Source organism: Melanerpes formicivorus, unplaced genomic scaffold (assembly GCF_026170545.1).
Source record: "Melanerpes formicivorus ecotype bairdi unplaced genomic scaffold, bMelFor1.0.p_v2 SCAF_22, whole genome shotgun sequence".
Classification (NCBI taxonomy): domain Eukaryota; kingdom Metazoa; phylum Chordata; class Aves; order Piciformes; family Picidae; genus Melanerpes; species Melanerpes formicivorus.
The window spans coordinates 6,175,766-6,194,800 of NW_027142374.1; the positions used below are offsets into that span (position 1 = coordinate 6,175,766).

The following is a 19,035-nucleotide window of genomic DNA, read 5'->3' on the forward strand; positions in this document are numbered from 1 at the left end:
GATGCTTTCCATTTGCAACATCCCTAGAAACAGTAACTTAATGTCTACATAAACCCCAACACTTGGCACAGCAACACAAGAGCCTTTCCATACAGCTGACAAGACACTACAAAGGTATTAAAGTCATATCCACAACCTAACACATCACTGGATGTATGTATAAGAGCATCAAAACCCAAATGCATCTCCTCTAACCATGGAGTCACCTCTACATGCAAAAAGCAAGGCAGCTCTTGATGTAAATGGAGCAACTTTAGCATGTTTAATTTGCACAATTCTAGCATGAGAAAATACTGAAAAATCTTAGAGAAAGTAAAAATTCTTAAATCTTTTTTATGCTCACTTGCAACATCACTCATTCATACCAGTAAGTATTTACTGTCAAACTTCACATAATTAATAGAATTCATTAATTCAAATTGCTTCTGTGAAAATAAGCTCTACAATCTTATAATCACAGCAGATGTTAAAAATACTTCAGTCAGCTGACTTTGCCTAAAGTTGTTTTATTGTGGTTTTCCTTTTCTTTTTTTCTCAATATCTGGAGAAAAAAAGTCATGGGTAGATGACAAATTATGTTACATGTGAAGAAACAAAAAAACTGGAACAGATTGACAAAGGTATTTCAGCTCCCTGCACCAAATTGTTTGTGTAGCCATTTAGATCTCAATTGTACTTAGGGATGTCTGGCAGAGCTGAAAGCCCGTTGAAAAAACTGTAAGTTAACAAGATAAAACTAAGGTCACCCTCTCCCTTCTCCAGCATAATCAAGAACTCCCACTCTCCCTTCCATGTTAGAGAAATTCAAGTTTTGGGTGGCATTTTGTTCTTTATAATTAAGAATAATAGCAGGAGGGCTGGACTCAGAGGTCCCTTCCAAGCCTCACCACGCTGGGGTTCTGTAAATATACTGCCATGTGAGTTACAGTGATGACCAACAGGACAAAGGGCAGGTTTTCCTGCGAGAGGCTACTCGATGGAAAATAAAAAGCACTGTAATGCAGATCATCTCCATTTGCTGCAGATTCTCACAAATCCCTCTGCAGGGATTCCACTCTTCAGCAGACTATGCCACACCACAGGTAGTTTAGAAATATAACTACAGAGATATTTTAAAGTCCATTTAAAGAAAAGGGATGTATTCTTTAAACTGCAGCTCCCCACTTGCAATTAATTTAACTGGTAAGAGCCTACAAGTTTGCAGAAATTTCTTCTTCTACGTCAATATAATTCTACCCAATAGAGTTTTAAATGAAATTTAAAGCCTTGTCTCAGGTTATAGTTGCTCTGACTCCTGGAGGGTTAAAGCCTGAATAAGAACAAGGCAGCAAGGATTGCATTTCATTATCAATCAAGACAGTCTGCTTTCCAGTCATTTCCTAAAGAAAGTTAATCTGACAAAGTTTATAGCAAGAGAGATGAGAAGCCATTATTAGAAACAGCCCTTTCCCCACTTGATTTAAGGCAATGAGATCACGTTCACATTAATGGAAACAGAGTTTCAGCCCTGTACCAAAACTCACAGCTACCTGCAGCCCTGATTTGTTGGCACAGACCAAAAAGCTTTAAGCACACCTAGGTAGGCTGTGAGAAGCCTCCATGCCTTATGCAATATATATCTATATTCTCCCTCCTCTTTCTGAAAACTTGCTAACGACTCCCACTAAAAACATCCTTTTAAATATGAATTTGTACATCTTCAATTTGTAATTTCAAATTGAGAGCTTGTCCTTGGCCAGTTCATTTGCAAGTAAATACAGAACCCATGAAGCCATCCCAACTCAACTGCCCACATTTAACAGCACATTACACTGCAAATGCATCACACAAATAATTTTCTTCTTTAAACATGACTGCACTGTTTTAAGATGATAACACATCATCATCTCTATTCCCTTCGGGGGCTACACACTTTTAAGGCAAACAGGCTTACCTGCCACTTCACTCTTCCCAGTATTTCTTGTTTAATAAAGATGATGAATTACTGTCAGGCTGAGCCCTGACCAGATAAAACTGGTCTGCAGTGAACTCCTCTTCTGTCAGTAATTCAAGGAGAAACACTGACATGAAGAAGACTAAATTTACATCTGGACTAATAGAAATGTACACATCCAACAACTCTGTTTGTGGCAATATAAACAGAAAGCTCCATCCCTCGCGGAGGCAAGGCTGCTAAAGAAACTATAAAAGTGTGGTTCCAAAGAGGAAAGAAGCATCTGGCTCCATGCCTTTTGAACTGAAAGAGGAGCTGAAATGTACATTCCCCCAGTGTGACAAAAAAACAAACTGAAAACACTTTTCACCTGAAACTTCACAAAAGGGTAACAATTTCTAAACGTTTATTGTAATTATTTAACTCCACCAGTCCACAAAGGGCTGAAACATCAAGCCCATGGGCAGATACTTAACTGATCACACAGGTAACATTATCTTTGTGTGCAGACAAAATCTGCTATACAGCACTTGTGTCTTGCCTCCTCAGCCAAATAATTTCTTCTCCCCAAACTTGAGAGATTTAGCAGTCAGTAGAAATGCACAGCCTGAAAGATTTCTCTGGCTCATGTGCTTGGTCTGTGATCAAGAGGCCAGCAACCATTAAAGGCTGACAGAGGTGACAAGTGAACTTTGTCATACTGATGTGTTTAACCCAGCTTCTCAGAAGCTCAAGGACTTTTTCCTCTTGTGCCACAGAGTAAAAAAGGTAAGAAATAGAAAAGAAGGTTTTACTACACCTACCCCAGCAGAGAACACAAAAAATGGGAGAGGGAATGTGGAAAAAGAAAAAGCAGATACACAGAACCTGAGCAGACTAATCTGTGTCTGAAAACAGAGTTAATGCTTTCTGTAGTCGTCTCACCTGTCTTCCTGTTGCATCTTTCAGATCACACACACCTAGGTAAGCTATAAATATTTAAGGTAAAAATTTAAAGCTTGTCACAATACAACAAATCTTCCAAAGGAAAAAAAAAACCATACCTCACTAGCCTGAGAGCAGACTCCATCCTGTCAGCTCCTAGTCATAAAAGCCAGACAAACAGCTCACTTTGAAGGCTAACAATACTACCAGTGGTTATATGTAGACAAAAAGGAACCAAAAATCACAATAATTTGTTCAATGACAGTCAACTGGGCCCCACAAAAGCAGTCAAGACAGATTGTAACTGCAGGCTCCTCAGTAGCTGCACACAAGCTGGCTTTTGTTTTGGAAATGAATTTTACTGAACCAGAAGATTTAAAGAGACAAATTATTTCTCAAGCAGCAGGACAAGGAGCTATGCTCTCCAGGGTTTTTGTGTTTTGTTGGGAAGCCAAATCAAAGTGGGTATAAACTCCTCATTTTTTTCTTGTGGCTGAGGATTTCATAACCTACCTCTCCACTATGATTCCTCTGGAGTATTCTTAGACTAAAACTGAAGCCATCCTGCAGCCTCTGTCTCAGAGAATCACCATTTGGATTTTTTATAACAGAGAGGTATAAAACCTCACCAAACACTTTTGCCAAACTCAGAAGAAATTGGCCAAAACGATTCTATGAAAAGGCTTACAAAAGCATTTCTTATAGGGGAAGGTGACTAGTAGCAGGCATCATGAACATACAGCTCCCCATGTGAAACCCCTACAAACAAGCAGCCTTTAAACAAAATCCATAATGAGGATTTAAATCCTTCAGATGCAGACAAGTTCATAGCACACAAAGAAACGAGGCCAAGACTGCAGTAAGGAGAAAAGACATACCAGCATTCATGTGCTGACACAACTACACAGCAGAGAAACTTGAACAAACTGCTTGTGTGGTCCATAGAGTACATTGTAATTAACCTCACAAGCAGTCAGAACAAAAGAGTTCCAAAAGGGATAATGAGGAAACTGCACAGGATTATACATGGGCTAGGCAAGCTACAGGTAAACTAATTTGTATTTCATTTTCCTGAGGACAAAGTGACCTTTTGTTTGCTCTGGAAGAAAAACAGATGTTCAAGGCTCAAAGATACGACACAAGTACTACAGCTCTGTAAGAAGCTACTGCATTGTCAGTCGTGCCACAATAACTACATGCATATTTAATAGGAGGGAAAGAAGAAAATTTACCCCACAAAGGAAGTGAGGACAGAGCTCAGGTGATGAGGGTTAACTTCTGCAACTGCAGTTATTAGAGAGGTTTGAGTTCTAACACAACTTTGTTACAACACACAGAGCACAAAAATAACATTAGCAAAGGGTAGCTAGAAGACATGGGTGAATTTTTTCACCCCAGTCAGTCATATATTCTGTAGAGAACTTGTTGTGTGTTTTCCCAATGAAATCCTTGTGTGTCCAAACAAACACACTCACAAAACACTTCTGCTTTAACAGGCATATCCTAAAACCTGGGCAAAGCTCAACAGGTTTTCTGCTCTGCTGATGGGAATCTCCTCTGGACATCAGGGCTTCCAGGCTGCCTTGTGCAGAATCTGAAGTATGAAATTTAGGAGAACACTTAAGAGATCCAAACAACCAGGGGCTTCCTCAAAAAGCAACTAAGTGTCTGATTTTGATCCGGGAAAACCTCTCCCTCCTCTCTATTACACCAAACAGAGCTCCTTCCAAGAGTCAGACACCCTGGCCATTAATTGTGTTTACATTACACCCTAGAAAGCTGCTGGAAACATTAACAGATTTCCTAGAAGCAAAGTACAATGTTGCCATATGTAGGATTAGATTCTGGATTCACAGGCTCCATCCTATTCATACAACCCTCTGAACCAGCAAAGTGAGGGTAGTGCAGAAGAGAAAAAGAGAAAAAAAAGTACAAACAACCAAACACTTCAAACTTACTTCAAAATTGCCTTCAGAATATTATAAATATTACTAAGAAGAGGCTTTAAAAAGAACTGAGTTAGATAATTTTCATATCCAGCTGGTAAATGAGGTGTTCTTAAGTATACAGCAGAAAAGCTCAACAAGCCAAGCTGATAATCAGTTAAATATTATGGCAAGAACAACTGCAGAGTATGCAAGACAAAATGCTCCTGGCACCTGCATTTTGAGCAGATGGTTTCCCAGGTAGTTAAGTCTAATGGAAAGCACTGCTCTATTTTGCACAGGCATCTAAAAAGTTTACTTGTAGAGACATGTCATATTCTGTATATCATTACCTGCATTATCAACAATGTCCTGACCAGCAGTACCAGCTAGCACCTGACAGACTGCTCATGAGAAAGATTGGCCTTTCCCCTTCAGCTTGAAGACATGAGAACATTTCTTCTCCAAGTACACTTAACACCTACACAGGTGAAATGTGCTGCTTCTCCCTTTTTCATAACATGGCAGTGCTGCTTAATGCTAGCAAGTTGCTAGTACAACTAACTGAAGTGCTAAACTCATTGCTAAGTGGTACCTGCTTTAGCTCATCCCAGCATGATACTAACATTAGCTTTATGTTTGGTAGAAATTGCCATACTCCGAAGCAATCCAGTTGAGCCTTATGTCTAAGTGAAATTTACTCCTCAGTATCTTCCATTTGAATATTTCTTTTCTTTCAAAAGCAATTTTTTTGGGCACAAAGTTAATATTTGCTCTTCTGAACTACTCCTACAAGGTTTGAACAAAATGTGAATGATGTCCTCAATTAATCTACGGAAAGCAAGAGTATAAGAGGTCCTTTCACGCCACGAAGCAAAGGTAAGAGCAGCACTCCATTTCACAATCAAAAGACTACAGGAAAAATCATTTGAATGAAAGCACAGTTGAATGTAAAAAAAATCAGTTATAGAGCTTCTTTCACATCAGGACACCGGAGCAGTCCCTGAAACAACAGAAATTCCACTGCCATCTCACAGAGAAATACCAAGGAAAGACTGGAGCTCAAATCTCCTTTTCCATAGCACAGCAAGAGTTGTGAGTAGGTATCAACCACACTGCTTGAGCTCAGAGTTGAGAATGGGTGCAGAAGTTTGAAGAAATCTTCTTTTGGCAGATACAGCACCACGCAAGGAGAAGATCTGTAAGCAGCCTTCAACTCACATTTCCCCTAAAGTAGGATGTTAATGACTAATTGGCAAAGGAAAATCCTGGACTATACTGATGTGAGCAACAGAAATTGCCCCAGAGGTCCCCTCCAACCCTTACTATTCTGTGAAATAAAGATTCTGGTCATCATAATGGTAGTCATGATGATGGGTCCAGAGAAGAGGTCTTATGAGGAGCAGCTGAGGGAACTGGGGTTGTTTAGCCTGGAGCAAAGGAGGCTGAGGGAAGACCTTCTCTCTCTCTACAACTCCCTGAAAGAAGGCTGTAGCAAGGGCAGGGTTCATCTCTTCTCCCAAGTAACAAGTGACAGGACAAGAGGAAATGGCTCCAAGTTGCACAGGGGAGGTTTAGGTTGGATATCAGAAGAAACTTCTTCATTCTAAGGGTTCTCAAACACTGGATCAGGCTCCTCAGGGAGCCCCATCCCTGGAAGTGTTTAAAAAACACAGAGATGAGGTTCATGGTTTCACACCAGACTTGGTAGGTAAATACTGGTTTGATGACCTTAAAGGTCTTTTCCAACCAAAACAATTCTATGATCATCACCTCCTGAACCAGGCACACACACATCACATGCATATACATCCCAGTAAAATTCCCAAGTTGTTATTTCTATTCCTATATGCTCCTCACACAGCAAACAGACATCTTAAGATTGCAAAAGCCCTTAAATGATAAAAAGTAAAATTATCCCCTGTAGGAACTATCACATACAATGAAACATCTGCTCTTACCTTTGCACCTGCTAAGAACCCCAGAGATATGGCTACTCTGGCTCGCAGGTCTGGTCTGTCTTTGGGCCACACGTATGACAACATTGCTCTGATAATCTTTTTGGCATCTATCTCTTTCAGCTATTGGAAAAAGCAGACAAAAACATCACATTATGAAGAGACCCCAGGGGGTAAAATAACAGTATTAACAAGAAGGAATTTTATACATTGTGATCACTTCTGTATTTTATTAGCTAGGCAACAGACACTTGACAATGTTTGAGACTAGGGCTGCATGTTAAAATTTCAAGTGGTAAGTTTTGAGGTTTATACCCACAATACACTGGTAAAACAGATGAATTGCTCTTCTTTCACATGGCCTCACGAGTGCAAGTACAGCTAGCTCTAAGTGGAATACAGAGACTGCCACAATTCACCAGAGCTGAAATGTTCCACACAACAAATACACTGACCCTCCTTTTTTATCTTCTCAAGGGCTGGGGATTTCATCTTTGGAAGCTGTTTTAACACCATATGGAAACAACAGGAGGGAAAAGGTAAAAAATAATTAATGAAGTAAGAAAAAAGAAAATGAGGCAAGAAGGAAGTCTGAAAGGCCTGCAATAAATTTAAGTAGTTTGGAGAACATTCAGTGAGTCACAACAGAATTTAGTGTACATATATACACACATACATAAGTGTGCATATAGGTGTGTATGTATCTCTATATATACACACACTTAGAACTGAATATAACTTTCTGTCTAGATAATTTGGTTGTACTACTACAAATGTAAGCATTTCCAACAACCACTGTCACAGCTTTTTCGCCCTAACCTTTGCAGAGAGCTGAAAAATACTCTCATTCTGCACATCTCTTTGAGGGTGTGTTGTCAGGACCCCATAGCAGAGTCTCTCAATGGGTGCTGAGTAATGTTATGACTATCAGCAATAAAACTTTCTGGAAGCTGTGCTAAGGCCATTAATATCACCACTTTATTTAACAGAATGGGCCCTGAATTTGGGTAACCAGGCTTCACAAAACAGATGTGCATGGCCACATATAGGCTCCACTAATTATGTCAAACTCTAATGACTCCCTCAAATACTTCTTCAAATTTCCTCTCCAAACCTCAAATTTCACTCTGATGACCACAATTCAATGAATGAGTCCTCTTGAGAAATATTAGGGGCGTTGATCTGGGGTTCTGGGTATTTTATTGGGGGGGGGGGGTTTCATATATAGATTTTAATTTGCATTTTACTTGGAGGAGGTGTGGGGTTTTTGGTGGTTGTATTTTTCACAGAAATATAGGTTATTTTACAGGGGGATAGACATCTGTATCACTTACACTTCAGACCTATTCCACCAAACTCCTAAATATATTCTCTGAAACCTAACTATACTACCCAATAGAGAATAACAGCACAAGTATCAACAACTCATTTTTCTGCCTTGGCTACCCTGAGGTGAACTTGAAAGACAGAAAGGTTATCTAAAGCTGAAGGGAGGGCAGCAAACAGCAGCTAATCTCTCCATTTCAGGCACTATTTTGTAGTCAAGAGGGGGAGGGAGACAAAAAAAAAAGTTAGTCCACACAATTTAAAGATGACTTTTCATTACAGAAGTCAATAGAAATGAGGAGTTTTACAATATATTTTAATGCTTTCCTCACTAGATTTTGCACTTTAAATACTCCCTCCTTGACTTTGAGGATAAAACAAATTAAAATAGAAATTCTCTGTTAAGGTCAGACTGCTGAGGCAACCAGGGAAGCCAATCCTGTAAATGTAAGCTCTTAAAAGCACCACAAAATTCAACTCAGTGTCTCTAGTCATAGCTTCAAAGAAAACCAAAAGGTAAGAGATACTGCATTTTGTCAACAACTGCCCATGTACTGGAGGATTATACAGTGCAAGCACATGACAAACAACTGTTAAAAATGGATGTATGGAAGATTTGTAAGCAAAGAGAATACACAACTGTTTGTGTTGTGTCCCACCCATTCAGGAGATGGAGGTACCTGCTGCAGCATACACATGAATCTTTCTCTTTGAGCCAAGGATATGCATAAATAGCAGTTCAAACATTTGGAAAGTATCTTTGATCACCACTTACAGGTTAAAAGGGAGTTAAAAAAACAAGTAAAGGTATCGCATTAGTACAAAAGGTACCGGTGCAACCAGAGCATTCTAATTACAGGTTGCTATTGGCTAGTCAGACCTTGCACAGAAAAAAACAGTTAAAAAAAGAACAAAATACACTGGCTGCAAACAAGGAGTCTATTTCCGTTTCTTCATGGCTCTGAACAGTGACAGAAGTAACTGTGTTCAGAAAAAAAGGCAGAAGGCAGCCAGCCATTTGCCAAAGGCCTTGCAAAGGAACAAGAAGAAATATCAAAGGAGATGCAAAATGCACACATATTACATCAAAGTTTACCATGAAATAAATGTTACTGTTGTACGGAAACATGAGTTGAAACCAGTTTAAATATGCAAGTGGCAACATTAAGAATTAAAATGAGCAATCTACTTCATGGATTCAGGCCCTTTTTGATTCTCTCTGGTATATAAAAAGGTTAAGAGATGCATTTATTTCACCTCCTTTTAAGTGGCAGTACGGTTTTACATTTTCTTCCAAGGCCTATTTCTACAGGAATGACAGGAATGGAGAGAAAAGTAGTATAGATCTAATATAACAGGGAGGAAAGAGGAAAAGCCTTTTCTACTTTTTGAATGCAGCATGTTCTTAAAACACACTACCGCATACTGAAGAGTGTTTGTAAAGGAGTGAGCATTGACCATCTTCCTGTCCCCACTTCACCCATCCCATCCAGGATCTGAACCTTTTAAAAGAGGGGGGGAAAAGAAAGTCATCATTCCTCTTCACATTGAGCATTGCAAAGCATTCACTGGGCTGACCCTGACTTTATGGATAAAGCCTATGCCAGGATGATGAGCTATCAGAAGCATGATGGAAGAAAATGGTAGTTTGACTTGCATTTAAGCTGTCATTGCTGATGAAGAAAAAAAGACCTAGTTCTGGCTCCCTGTGTCCTCACTCACAAAGCAGTAACATCCTCTGTATTGTGCTAGCACAAGCTGTCTTACATCTGCTTGAGGTTATTCTCCAAACCACTGACAGCTTGCTTCCTCCCTTGCGTATACCTCCCTTTGCAGCACTCAATTGCAGTCCCAGCCCATTTCTCACTCCACCTCTGAAGCTCATGAAATACCTTGATGAACCAAGCCAGTTTATGAAATGTGAAGAAAACTCCTTGGTGTTTGCTGCAGGGTTTTGTCTCAGATAAATATACAAACTCAGCAGCACGATCAAAAGCATGGCTGGGAACAGAATTCACTATATTTTAATAGCAGGAGACATTTGGATTATTTCAGCTCAAGATACGCAGCTTGCAACAAGTGAAAGCAGCAGGACTTTGGGAAGGGGTGTCCCCACCATTTGGACATGCTCATTTGCATATAGATCACTCCACACTAGCTCATTACCTGACTATAGTGGGACTTATGTATCAAACCATCAAGCTGAGGAAGAAGGTAAGATTTATTTATTTTTTCAGTTGAATGATTAGCTTAAATAAATGCCAAATGAGGGCTTTAATTTTCCTTCCAAACACTGGGGAAAAAGTAAGTTAGCCTTCTGTCTTTGTGCTACAGAAGGCAAGCAATGAGTAGCAAACTAAACAGCCACTGAGTGAAATGGTGGTAGGGGAAGGCTAATTATTAGGGCTCCATTGTGACAATGGAAGGTAACAAATTGCCTGCTTAGCCACAAGTCAGGCATCACAGTTTTCATTCCTGTCTGTTCTATGTACAAAAGACTAACATACACACAAAATCCCCCAAACAAACAAAAGTAAACAAACAAACTGACCAACCACAAAGGTGGCAAAGAAAAACAGTTTCCAGTTGCAGTGTTCAGCATATCAGCCACTGCTGCAATTATTTTGTGAGAAAGCAGATGTGTAAGCTTCTCTGGAGTTACTGGTGAGATGAGGATAATGCACCCTTCTTCCTCTGTGTTTATACTTAGCATTCACTTCTGTAACCACCGAAGCTGCTGTAAAAGAGGCAATTTAAAACATCAGCCCCAAAGTCAGTGTCCAGAATGAATGAGCTGGTTTGTCAAAAAAAATCTGGAGGAGAGCAAGGTATAATACAGCTGACACATACAGCACCTGCAGTGCTCCTCAAAGTGTAATCCTAGGGGGGCGGCAAAATCTGATGTGGTAAAGTGAGTGCCAATACTTTTACACACTGACTACAAGTGTGTGTTTCAGACTTTCTTCCCTTCTCTTTTGCTGAGGACTTTATGGCTTTTGCACCCAACATTTTACTCTTTGGTTTTGGTTTGGTTTTTGTTACCTCATCAATAGCTTGTTCTTGCTGCTTCCTCCTGGATCACCCTTAAGAGCTGTTGTTTTAGTTACACAACAGCCTTAACTGACAATGTGCTCTATTAACAACATTACTCCATTTCTTGGAATCAAAAAGTCAGGGGATTGACTAACACAGAAATAGCTTCAAGAAATGAGTGAACAGAGAATGCCACTGGAATATTTACATTGCCTAGCAGAATAAAAATTCCAGCTGGCATCAAAATTTCTGGCTAACATACTCTTAGTGAGTTTCAGTGTCAGGGAGCATCCATTGTTCCTCAACATTACTAGCATTTCAGTAAATAGAATCCTTCATTTCCTTTGTGACCAGAGAAAATACTGAAAATTAAAATTTTGAGTGGGTCCAGAGAATGGCAACAAAGCTGGTAAAGGGTCTAGAGCACAAGGCTTTTGAAGAGCAGCTAAGGGAACTGGAGCTGTGCAGCCTGAAGAAAAGGAAGCTGAGGGGAGACACTCTAAGCTCTCTACAACTCCCTGAAAGAAGGCTGAAGCCAGGTGGGTGTTGGTCTCTTCTCCAAGCAGCAGGTGATAAGACATGTCAGAGTCTGGACTCAGCTGCCCAGAGAGATGGCTGAATCATCACCCTTGGAGATATTTAAAAGCCATGTAGATGTGGGGCTGAGCGGCATGGTTTAACAATGGGCTTGGTAGTGTTGGGTTGATGGCTGGACTCAATGATCTTAAAGGTCTTTGCCAGCCATGATAAAGAAATAATTAAAAAATCTAGCATAAGGCAGACCAGTAATAATTACTTTTCAATAAATTAGCTGAAGCACTTCAGCACAGTTATTACAACCTTTTGGCGATTTAAGGGCTAGTAAGCCGACATCCACAATTAAACAGCGACCACTTCACCACAGCATTCACGTAACTACCAAGAACAATTACTCACAAGTTATTGCTTGGGGTCTTCAGCAATTTTTTGGGAGGAAGGAGGAGCAGCTGATGACATTTTTTATTTAAAAAGCAATAGCAATTAAGCAGTATTTTTACCCCTTCCTTTGGATCCGTGTGAAGGCCTCCACCTGCATGACCATGCCAACACGTTCTCTTTTCTATCAGCTGCCAAGTCGGGAGGATCTGTGTGAAAATGAGAATTCAATTTGCAAGAACCTCAGGAAACATGCACGTAGAAGCCAAGAGAAGAATGAACTACTGGTCTGCTTTCCCTCCTCCCTCATTCTCCAACTGTATCAGCTTGCTTTAAAAAAAGGTATTAGCTCTCTCTAGAAACCTTGCCCTGCTTAAGGAAACATCAGTAAGAAAAGGACTAGCAGGATAGTAAGTCTAGCAGGATAGTCAAGAGAATATTCCAAGCAGCTAGGAGGGAAAGATAACAGAGCCTTAAACATTTCAGTCAACAGGACATGTAACAAGCTGAAAAGTGGACTAAAGAACACAGTAAAGAAGTTCTCTTGTTTTGGTTGGAAGAGACCCTTATGATCGTCGAGTCTAACCATAAACCCAGCACTATCAGGTCACCACTAAACCACATCCCTAAGCACCACATCTACACAGCTTTTAAATCCCTCCATGAATAGAGACTCCACCACTGCCCTGGGCAGCCTGGTCCAGGGCTTGACAACTCTTTCAGGAAAGAAATTCTTCCTAATGTCCAATGTAAACCTCCCCTGGCATTTATTATTGCTGTTAGGAACACCACAGAATAATTTAGGAAGTTTCTACCTTCCACTCTGCCTCTGCATTCCCCACACTGTGTCTATTACTCCACAAACAGTAAAAATTGCATCTTCCTTATGTTTAAACTAGAGTTAAGGCAAGCAGACCTGACAGGAATAAGAGCCTGACATCCTGGCCCTCAGAATGAGAACAAATTTCCATGGTTTCTTGAGATCCACAACCTCAGCAGAATTTTGAAGTAACAGAGCTCTGACTGCTCAAAGAAAACTTGCAGCTTTCCATGCACTGGTATTTTCTATGCCTGACAACAGGAATCTAAGTATCAAGACATAAACTCTACATTTTCAAGAAGCCTTCTTTATAAGTTACTATACTGTCATTACTTTCTAGAGATTCTTGAAGAGAGTACAAGTCTAAAGCTTCTTATTAAAGCTATTTCCTTTTCTAGAGGCACAAATATAATTTGCTGCACTCCAAAACTGTAAATAGTGAAATTTCATAAACCCCTGCAGACTAAACTAAAAGATGCTCCATGGGCTTGAGTTTCATCTGTATTGCAAGTAGAAACAAAACCAATTTATACCTACCTCTGAAGCCTCTAATAACGGTCTTGAATGGTCTCCCCCTAGACTATGCCATGATTTTTGCTTGCAGATTGGTGCAATCTACAGAAGAAAAAGGGAGGGGAAAAAAGTGAAATGGAGTCGTGCAGAACATGTACTTCATATTCAGAGGATATTCATCTAGTTTATGTTAACAAGTGTAACATGAAAACAAGGCAGGTGGCTTTTTTCTTTCACAACTGACCACAGAAAAAGAAAAATGTTGGGAAGCAGTTGTAAAATAAATTACATTCAACCATCAAATATGTTAAATAGCACTGAACCTTTCCCTCCCCTGAATCCCCCCTCCCATCAGATTTCATTTCTTTTGTACCATGAAAGCACAAAGTTTTCCCTTTCTTCTCATTTTCCTTTTCTACCAGGCTGTCTTCTGACTTCTTTCAAATATCCTTTTGTGCTGTTTCTCATTATTACATATTATTCTTATGCTTATAGGTTCTGCCATTTCCAATTTCTCCTAGCTCAGCTCATGCCATGCTTGTCTCATAGACCAAAAGGCTAATCACAGCTACAGCTCCTGAGAAGCATGGGTACTACTGGAAATTAGAGCACATCTGACAACAAGTTTTAGGTAGGCAGCACACAAGACACCCAATATTCACATACTCATCAATGCATCTTTCATAGTTATACCAAAAATGTATTACTCAGCACTGGTGAGGCCACATTTTCAGTAGTGAGTTCAGTTTTGGGGCCCTCTCTACAAGAAAGGCATTGAGATACTGGAGTGTTTCCAGTGAAGGGCAGCCAAGTTAGTCAAGGGTCTAGAGCAGCTGAGGGAACTGAGGCTGTTCAGCCTGGAGGCTCAGGGAAGACCTGCCTCTCTACAACCCCCTGAAAGGAGGTTGGAGCCAGATGAATGCTGGTCTCTTCTCCTAAGAAACAAGTAACAGGACAAGAAGAAACGGCCTCAAGTCACAGCAGGGGAAATTTAGGTTAGAGATTAGAAGAAACTTCTTCACTGGAAAGGCTCTCAAACACAAGAACAAGCTCCCTGGAGAGGTGGGTGAATCCCCATCACTAGAGGCATTGATTTAAAAGATGCAGAGATGAGGTGCTTGAGGGACATGGCTTAGCACAGAATTAGTACAATTAGATAATGGTTGGACTCAATGATCTGAAAGGTCTTTTCCAACTGAAATGATCCTGTGATTCTATTTTGTTTATATACATACAATAATCATAGAATTGTTTCAATTGGAAAAGACCTCTACAATCATCAAGTCCAACTTGCAACCCAACACCACCATGGACATTAAACCATGTCTCAAAGTGCCACGTGTACACATCTTTTTAACCTCTCCATCAACAGTGACTCCACCACCTCCCTGGGCAGCTAGTTCCAACGCCTGACCACTCTTTCAGGAAAGAAATTTTTCCTAATCTCCAACATGAACACTGCTAGGCATCAACTGTAGCATCCTTTATATGTTACACTGGAAGCAACTGATGTTCCAGAAGGGTATCAAAGGATCATTTATTTTCCTGAGCTGGCAGCATTTCCTGAGTGGCGAAACAGGGCCCTCTCTTTCGGTCAGCAATGTTGGTGTCACATCATCTTTTGACACATTCCATATTAAATCTTTTACTGCCCTCTTGCAATATTAACCATACACCTCACACTAGAAAAAAGTCACTACCACATAGCAAAAGAGTAAGAGCTGCTCATCAGCCTGAGGCAAAGGACAAATGTCAGAAGAAAGAGGGAGAAGAAAAAGGGAAAACAAACAAACAAACAAACCAACCCCTAACTACTTCATCATAAAAAAGGGTACTTTTAACCTTGACCAACAGCAGCACCATCAGGTTTCATACTTTGCCTTAAACATTCCTTTGCTCTAAGACACATGCTGTAAGGTGTAATTTAGTCAGTGATTTTAAAGACAGTTAAGATCATTTCCCCCCAAAACACCACATGGCACCTACTTATTTCAGACACTTGCATTGTATGACATTATCTAGACAAAGAGTAAACATCACAATAGCACTTAGTGGATCTAACTGGCCTAGGTGAATGGCCCTGATGCTTCCAAGATCTGGGTTGAAGGAAGGGGCTGCACTTCATTTTAGATACACTCATAAATTCCTTGTTTCAACTCAGCACAGAAGATTCCATCTAATACGCTCTCCATATGAAGAGTGAACATTTGATAAAGGGAAGGACATCAAGATGCCTCAGCAGATCCCAGGTTACTGCAAATTACTGTTATCATTACCAAGGCATGGTTATTTTGGATAAAGTTCCCACCAACATGCCAGACCAGCAGTAAGCACTCCCATCAGTAATAACTATGGTGGCATCTTGGAAGCACCTAGAAGCCAACACCAAATTAAGTTGCACCACTAATCCAAAAGGCAGCAGTGTTGTCCCATTCTGCACTGCTCCAGCTGCTTCACCAGCCAGAGGCAGTATGGATTAAATCATGACAGTTTAGAATTTATAGTGGAGACACAATCTAGGACATGTCCTACATTCACACCCATGAGACTGAGTTCCTGCCTCCTACAGCCTAGACCAGCCTAGACCCTCAGCATCTTTACTCCAGCATTTAAACCTCTTTAAACACATGATGCTGATGAAAGACTGTTAAGACAATATGTTCAAGAAAAGTTTCACAGGGTCATAGAATGTTTTCAGTTGGAAAGGACCCTTAAAGTTGATCTAGTGCAATCCTGCTACAGTCAGCAGGGACATATGCAACTAGAGCAGATTGCTCAGAGCCACAAACCACCTGACCTGCAATGGTTCCAGAGATGGGGCATCTACCACATCTCTGGGCAACCTGGGACAGGGTCTCATCACCCTCAGTGTAAAACATTGCTTCCTTCTCTCTAGTCTAAATCTCCTTCTTTTAATTTAAACCACCACCCCTTGTCCTGTCACAACAGGCCCTGATAAAAAGCCTGTCCCCAGCTTTCTGATCAGCCACCTTTAAGCCCTGACAGGCCACATAAAGGTCTCCCTGGAGCCCTCTCTTCTCCATGCTGAACAACTCCCACTCTCGCAGTCTGGCCTCACAGCAGAGAACTTCCAGGTCTCCCATCATTGCTGTAGCCTCCTCTGGCCCCACTGCAACAAGTCCATGTCTCTCCTGTACAGAGGACTTCAGAGCTGCTATCCCAGCAATACAGGTCTAAGCGGAGCAGAGGGGCAGAATCTCCCCCCTCCACCTGCTGGCCATGATGCTGTGGATGCAGCTCAGCAAGTTTAGGGGCTGATGAACCACTGCTCCCAACTCTGCTTTGGATTCTCTCACAACAATACAGCTGAACCTCTCCTGAGCAGCACCATTCCCTCCTGCTTGGCTTTGCAAGAAAAAAAACAACCCTCTTCAGTACTGTAAGAACTGAAATTCAAGTATTTAACTGTGAAAGCATCTTCTTGTTGTATATTCCTAGTACAAGGGAGTACACAACCGATGCTTCAACAGTTAATTACAGTCCTCCTACAGTGCACTCATGGGACATCATAAAAGTATTTCACTAGCCTCAGCAGAGTTAGATAATGGTTGGAGTCTCTGATCTTTAAGGTCTTTACCAACCAAAACGATTCTATGATTCTGTAATAGTTCGTATCCCTTGACCCCAGAGTTCACAAAGTTCTCTTCTGACTGACATATGAGACAAACGATGTGACAGAAACAACTTCTGTTGAAACACCAGCAGACCTCACCTCAATTACTCCATCAGATAGCCTACTCGCTTGACTGAAGCTCTAAGCTGCTGTGGAGTCAAGAGATGAATGCCACAAAAAAGATGAAAAGATTTGCACATGGCACACAGGAAAACTTGTTCCTACTTTCATTCTTGAGCCTGAAAGACTGGATGGAGGTTTCAGTCCTCTCCCAAGCTCCTGCTAAACACCAAGTGTTAGCAAAGAAATAATTCAACAAGGTCAACAATTTACTTCACTGACAAGTCCTCCGGCCATTGTAGTATTACTAGCAAACTTGACCAAATCAGTGGGACTGAAGCTTACCCTGGTACATCCTGTGGACAGACTTTGGACTCCCAATTTTCCTCACTATAACCCTTTCTCAATAAATTTAAGACTACAAAGGCGAGGCATACTTAAACTTTATTGCAACAGAGAAAAGCAGCAGGTTATTGCTTTAAAGGAGCAAGTAGCAATTTGTGCTGATTCCTGAATTTAAGAAATGATGCAGGGAACTTCAATTCTGGCATTTCCCAACTTCTAACTGCCTGGCTCTGCACCGTTATGTTCCTTTAATGTATTTTTGGATATGATTGTAAATACTCTAAATGATCAAACAGATGTCTAGTACTGATTGCACATCAAAGTCATATTGCTAAAGTGTCATGACTGTTGGGAGTGGTTTAAATACTCTAAGTGCAAACACACAACAGGGATTAAACACATTTGCACAAGGTCAAATCCACAGTTAGAAGCTTCTCTCTGGAGTTACATGCTATTCCAGACTTCCTTCACCAATCTAATGGGGATGGTTTTTCAAACCAACTGGTAGAGAAAGCAAAACTGAAGGTAGGATTCAAGTATCTGTGCAGTATCTGAGTCCCACTGTTAATTTTGCTGAGTTTGCAAGGTGAGAAAATAAAAGATGATGGGAAAAGAGCAGAGGAAGATGAGACAAAAGATAAGAATATTTTGATATAAATATAGACTAAACTGTCACCAAAATGAACAATAGAAGTGTGCTTAATTACGGCCAACATGCAATTGCTCTGCACACATACCCAGAGAAATGAAACCAAGGAGCTTAACAAAAACCCCTTAAGGGGTTTCCCCTAGAATCATAGAATCAATAATGTTGGAAAAGACCTCAAGGATCATCAAGTCCAACCTGTCACCCAAGACCTCATGACTACTAAACCATGGCACCAAGTGCCACGTCCAAACCCCTCTTGAACACCTCCAGGGATGGTGACTCCACCACCTCCCTGGGCAGCACATTCCAGACACTAACAACTCTCTCTGTGAAGAACTTTCTCGAGTCTAAACTTCCCCTGTAACATCTTACTAATATACCCTCATATTTGGCTTGTTTTGGTAAAACACATCTCCATGGCAGAATGGAAAACCCACACAACATGACATCAGGCACCCCAATGTACAACCAGCAGCTCCCACTACTGCTTACACTGTGCCCCAAGTGACTTTCAGATCAATTTTCCACATTTCCGTCTGTTCGACTTTGTTGCAACAGTTTTCAGTATTGTGATATGTCCATTTTATAGACAGATATATGGGATTGCTGACCTGCTCAGCAGCAATAATCCCTCCAGAAAGGCAGTTTGAAAACTCAAGGCATTTCAAATTCCCCCTTACAAAGCATTTATCTGTCAGTAAAGACCGTTGACTAATGGAGCCTGTTGATTAATAGCTGCCACGCGTCAAGCTGCTCCACTACACCAAAGTCTGGAGAAGAGACTTTAGCGATGCATGGGAACATGTGAAATGATGAACAGTAAATATCAGTGTAATTTTACAGAACAGACTGGGCTCCAGGTTTAAAGAAACAAAACCCCCAGAAGACAAAATGTAAATAACTTTAATTTAAAAAAACTGAAACTTCTCTTACAACCTTCCAGAGCAAGAGATACTATTAAATTATGCAGAACAACACACTCCTTATCATGTCATGTGGC

At 40.7% G+C, this 19,035-nt stretch overlaps 1 protein-coding gene across 2 annotated transcripts in view; it reads right to left on the minus strand.

The window, feature by feature from the left end:
- ABCB7 (ATP binding cassette subfamily B member 7) overlaps window positions 1-19,035 on the minus strand; it is a 42,622-nt gene that overhangs the window by 19,365 nt on the left and 4,222 nt on the right. For both annotated transcript variants that reach the window (XM_068151981.1, XM_068151980.1), the window contains exons 2-4: window positions 13,372-13,449; window positions 12,137-12,223; window positions 6,744-6,863 (exon numbers count right to left, since the gene is read on the minus strand). In XM_068151981.1, coding sequence (XP_068008082.1) covers window positions 6,744-6,863; window positions 12,137-12,223; window positions 13,372-13,449 — 285 coding nt within the window. The remainder of the gene's footprint in view (window positions 1-6,743; window positions 6,864-12,136; window positions 12,224-13,371; window positions 13,450-19,035) is intronic.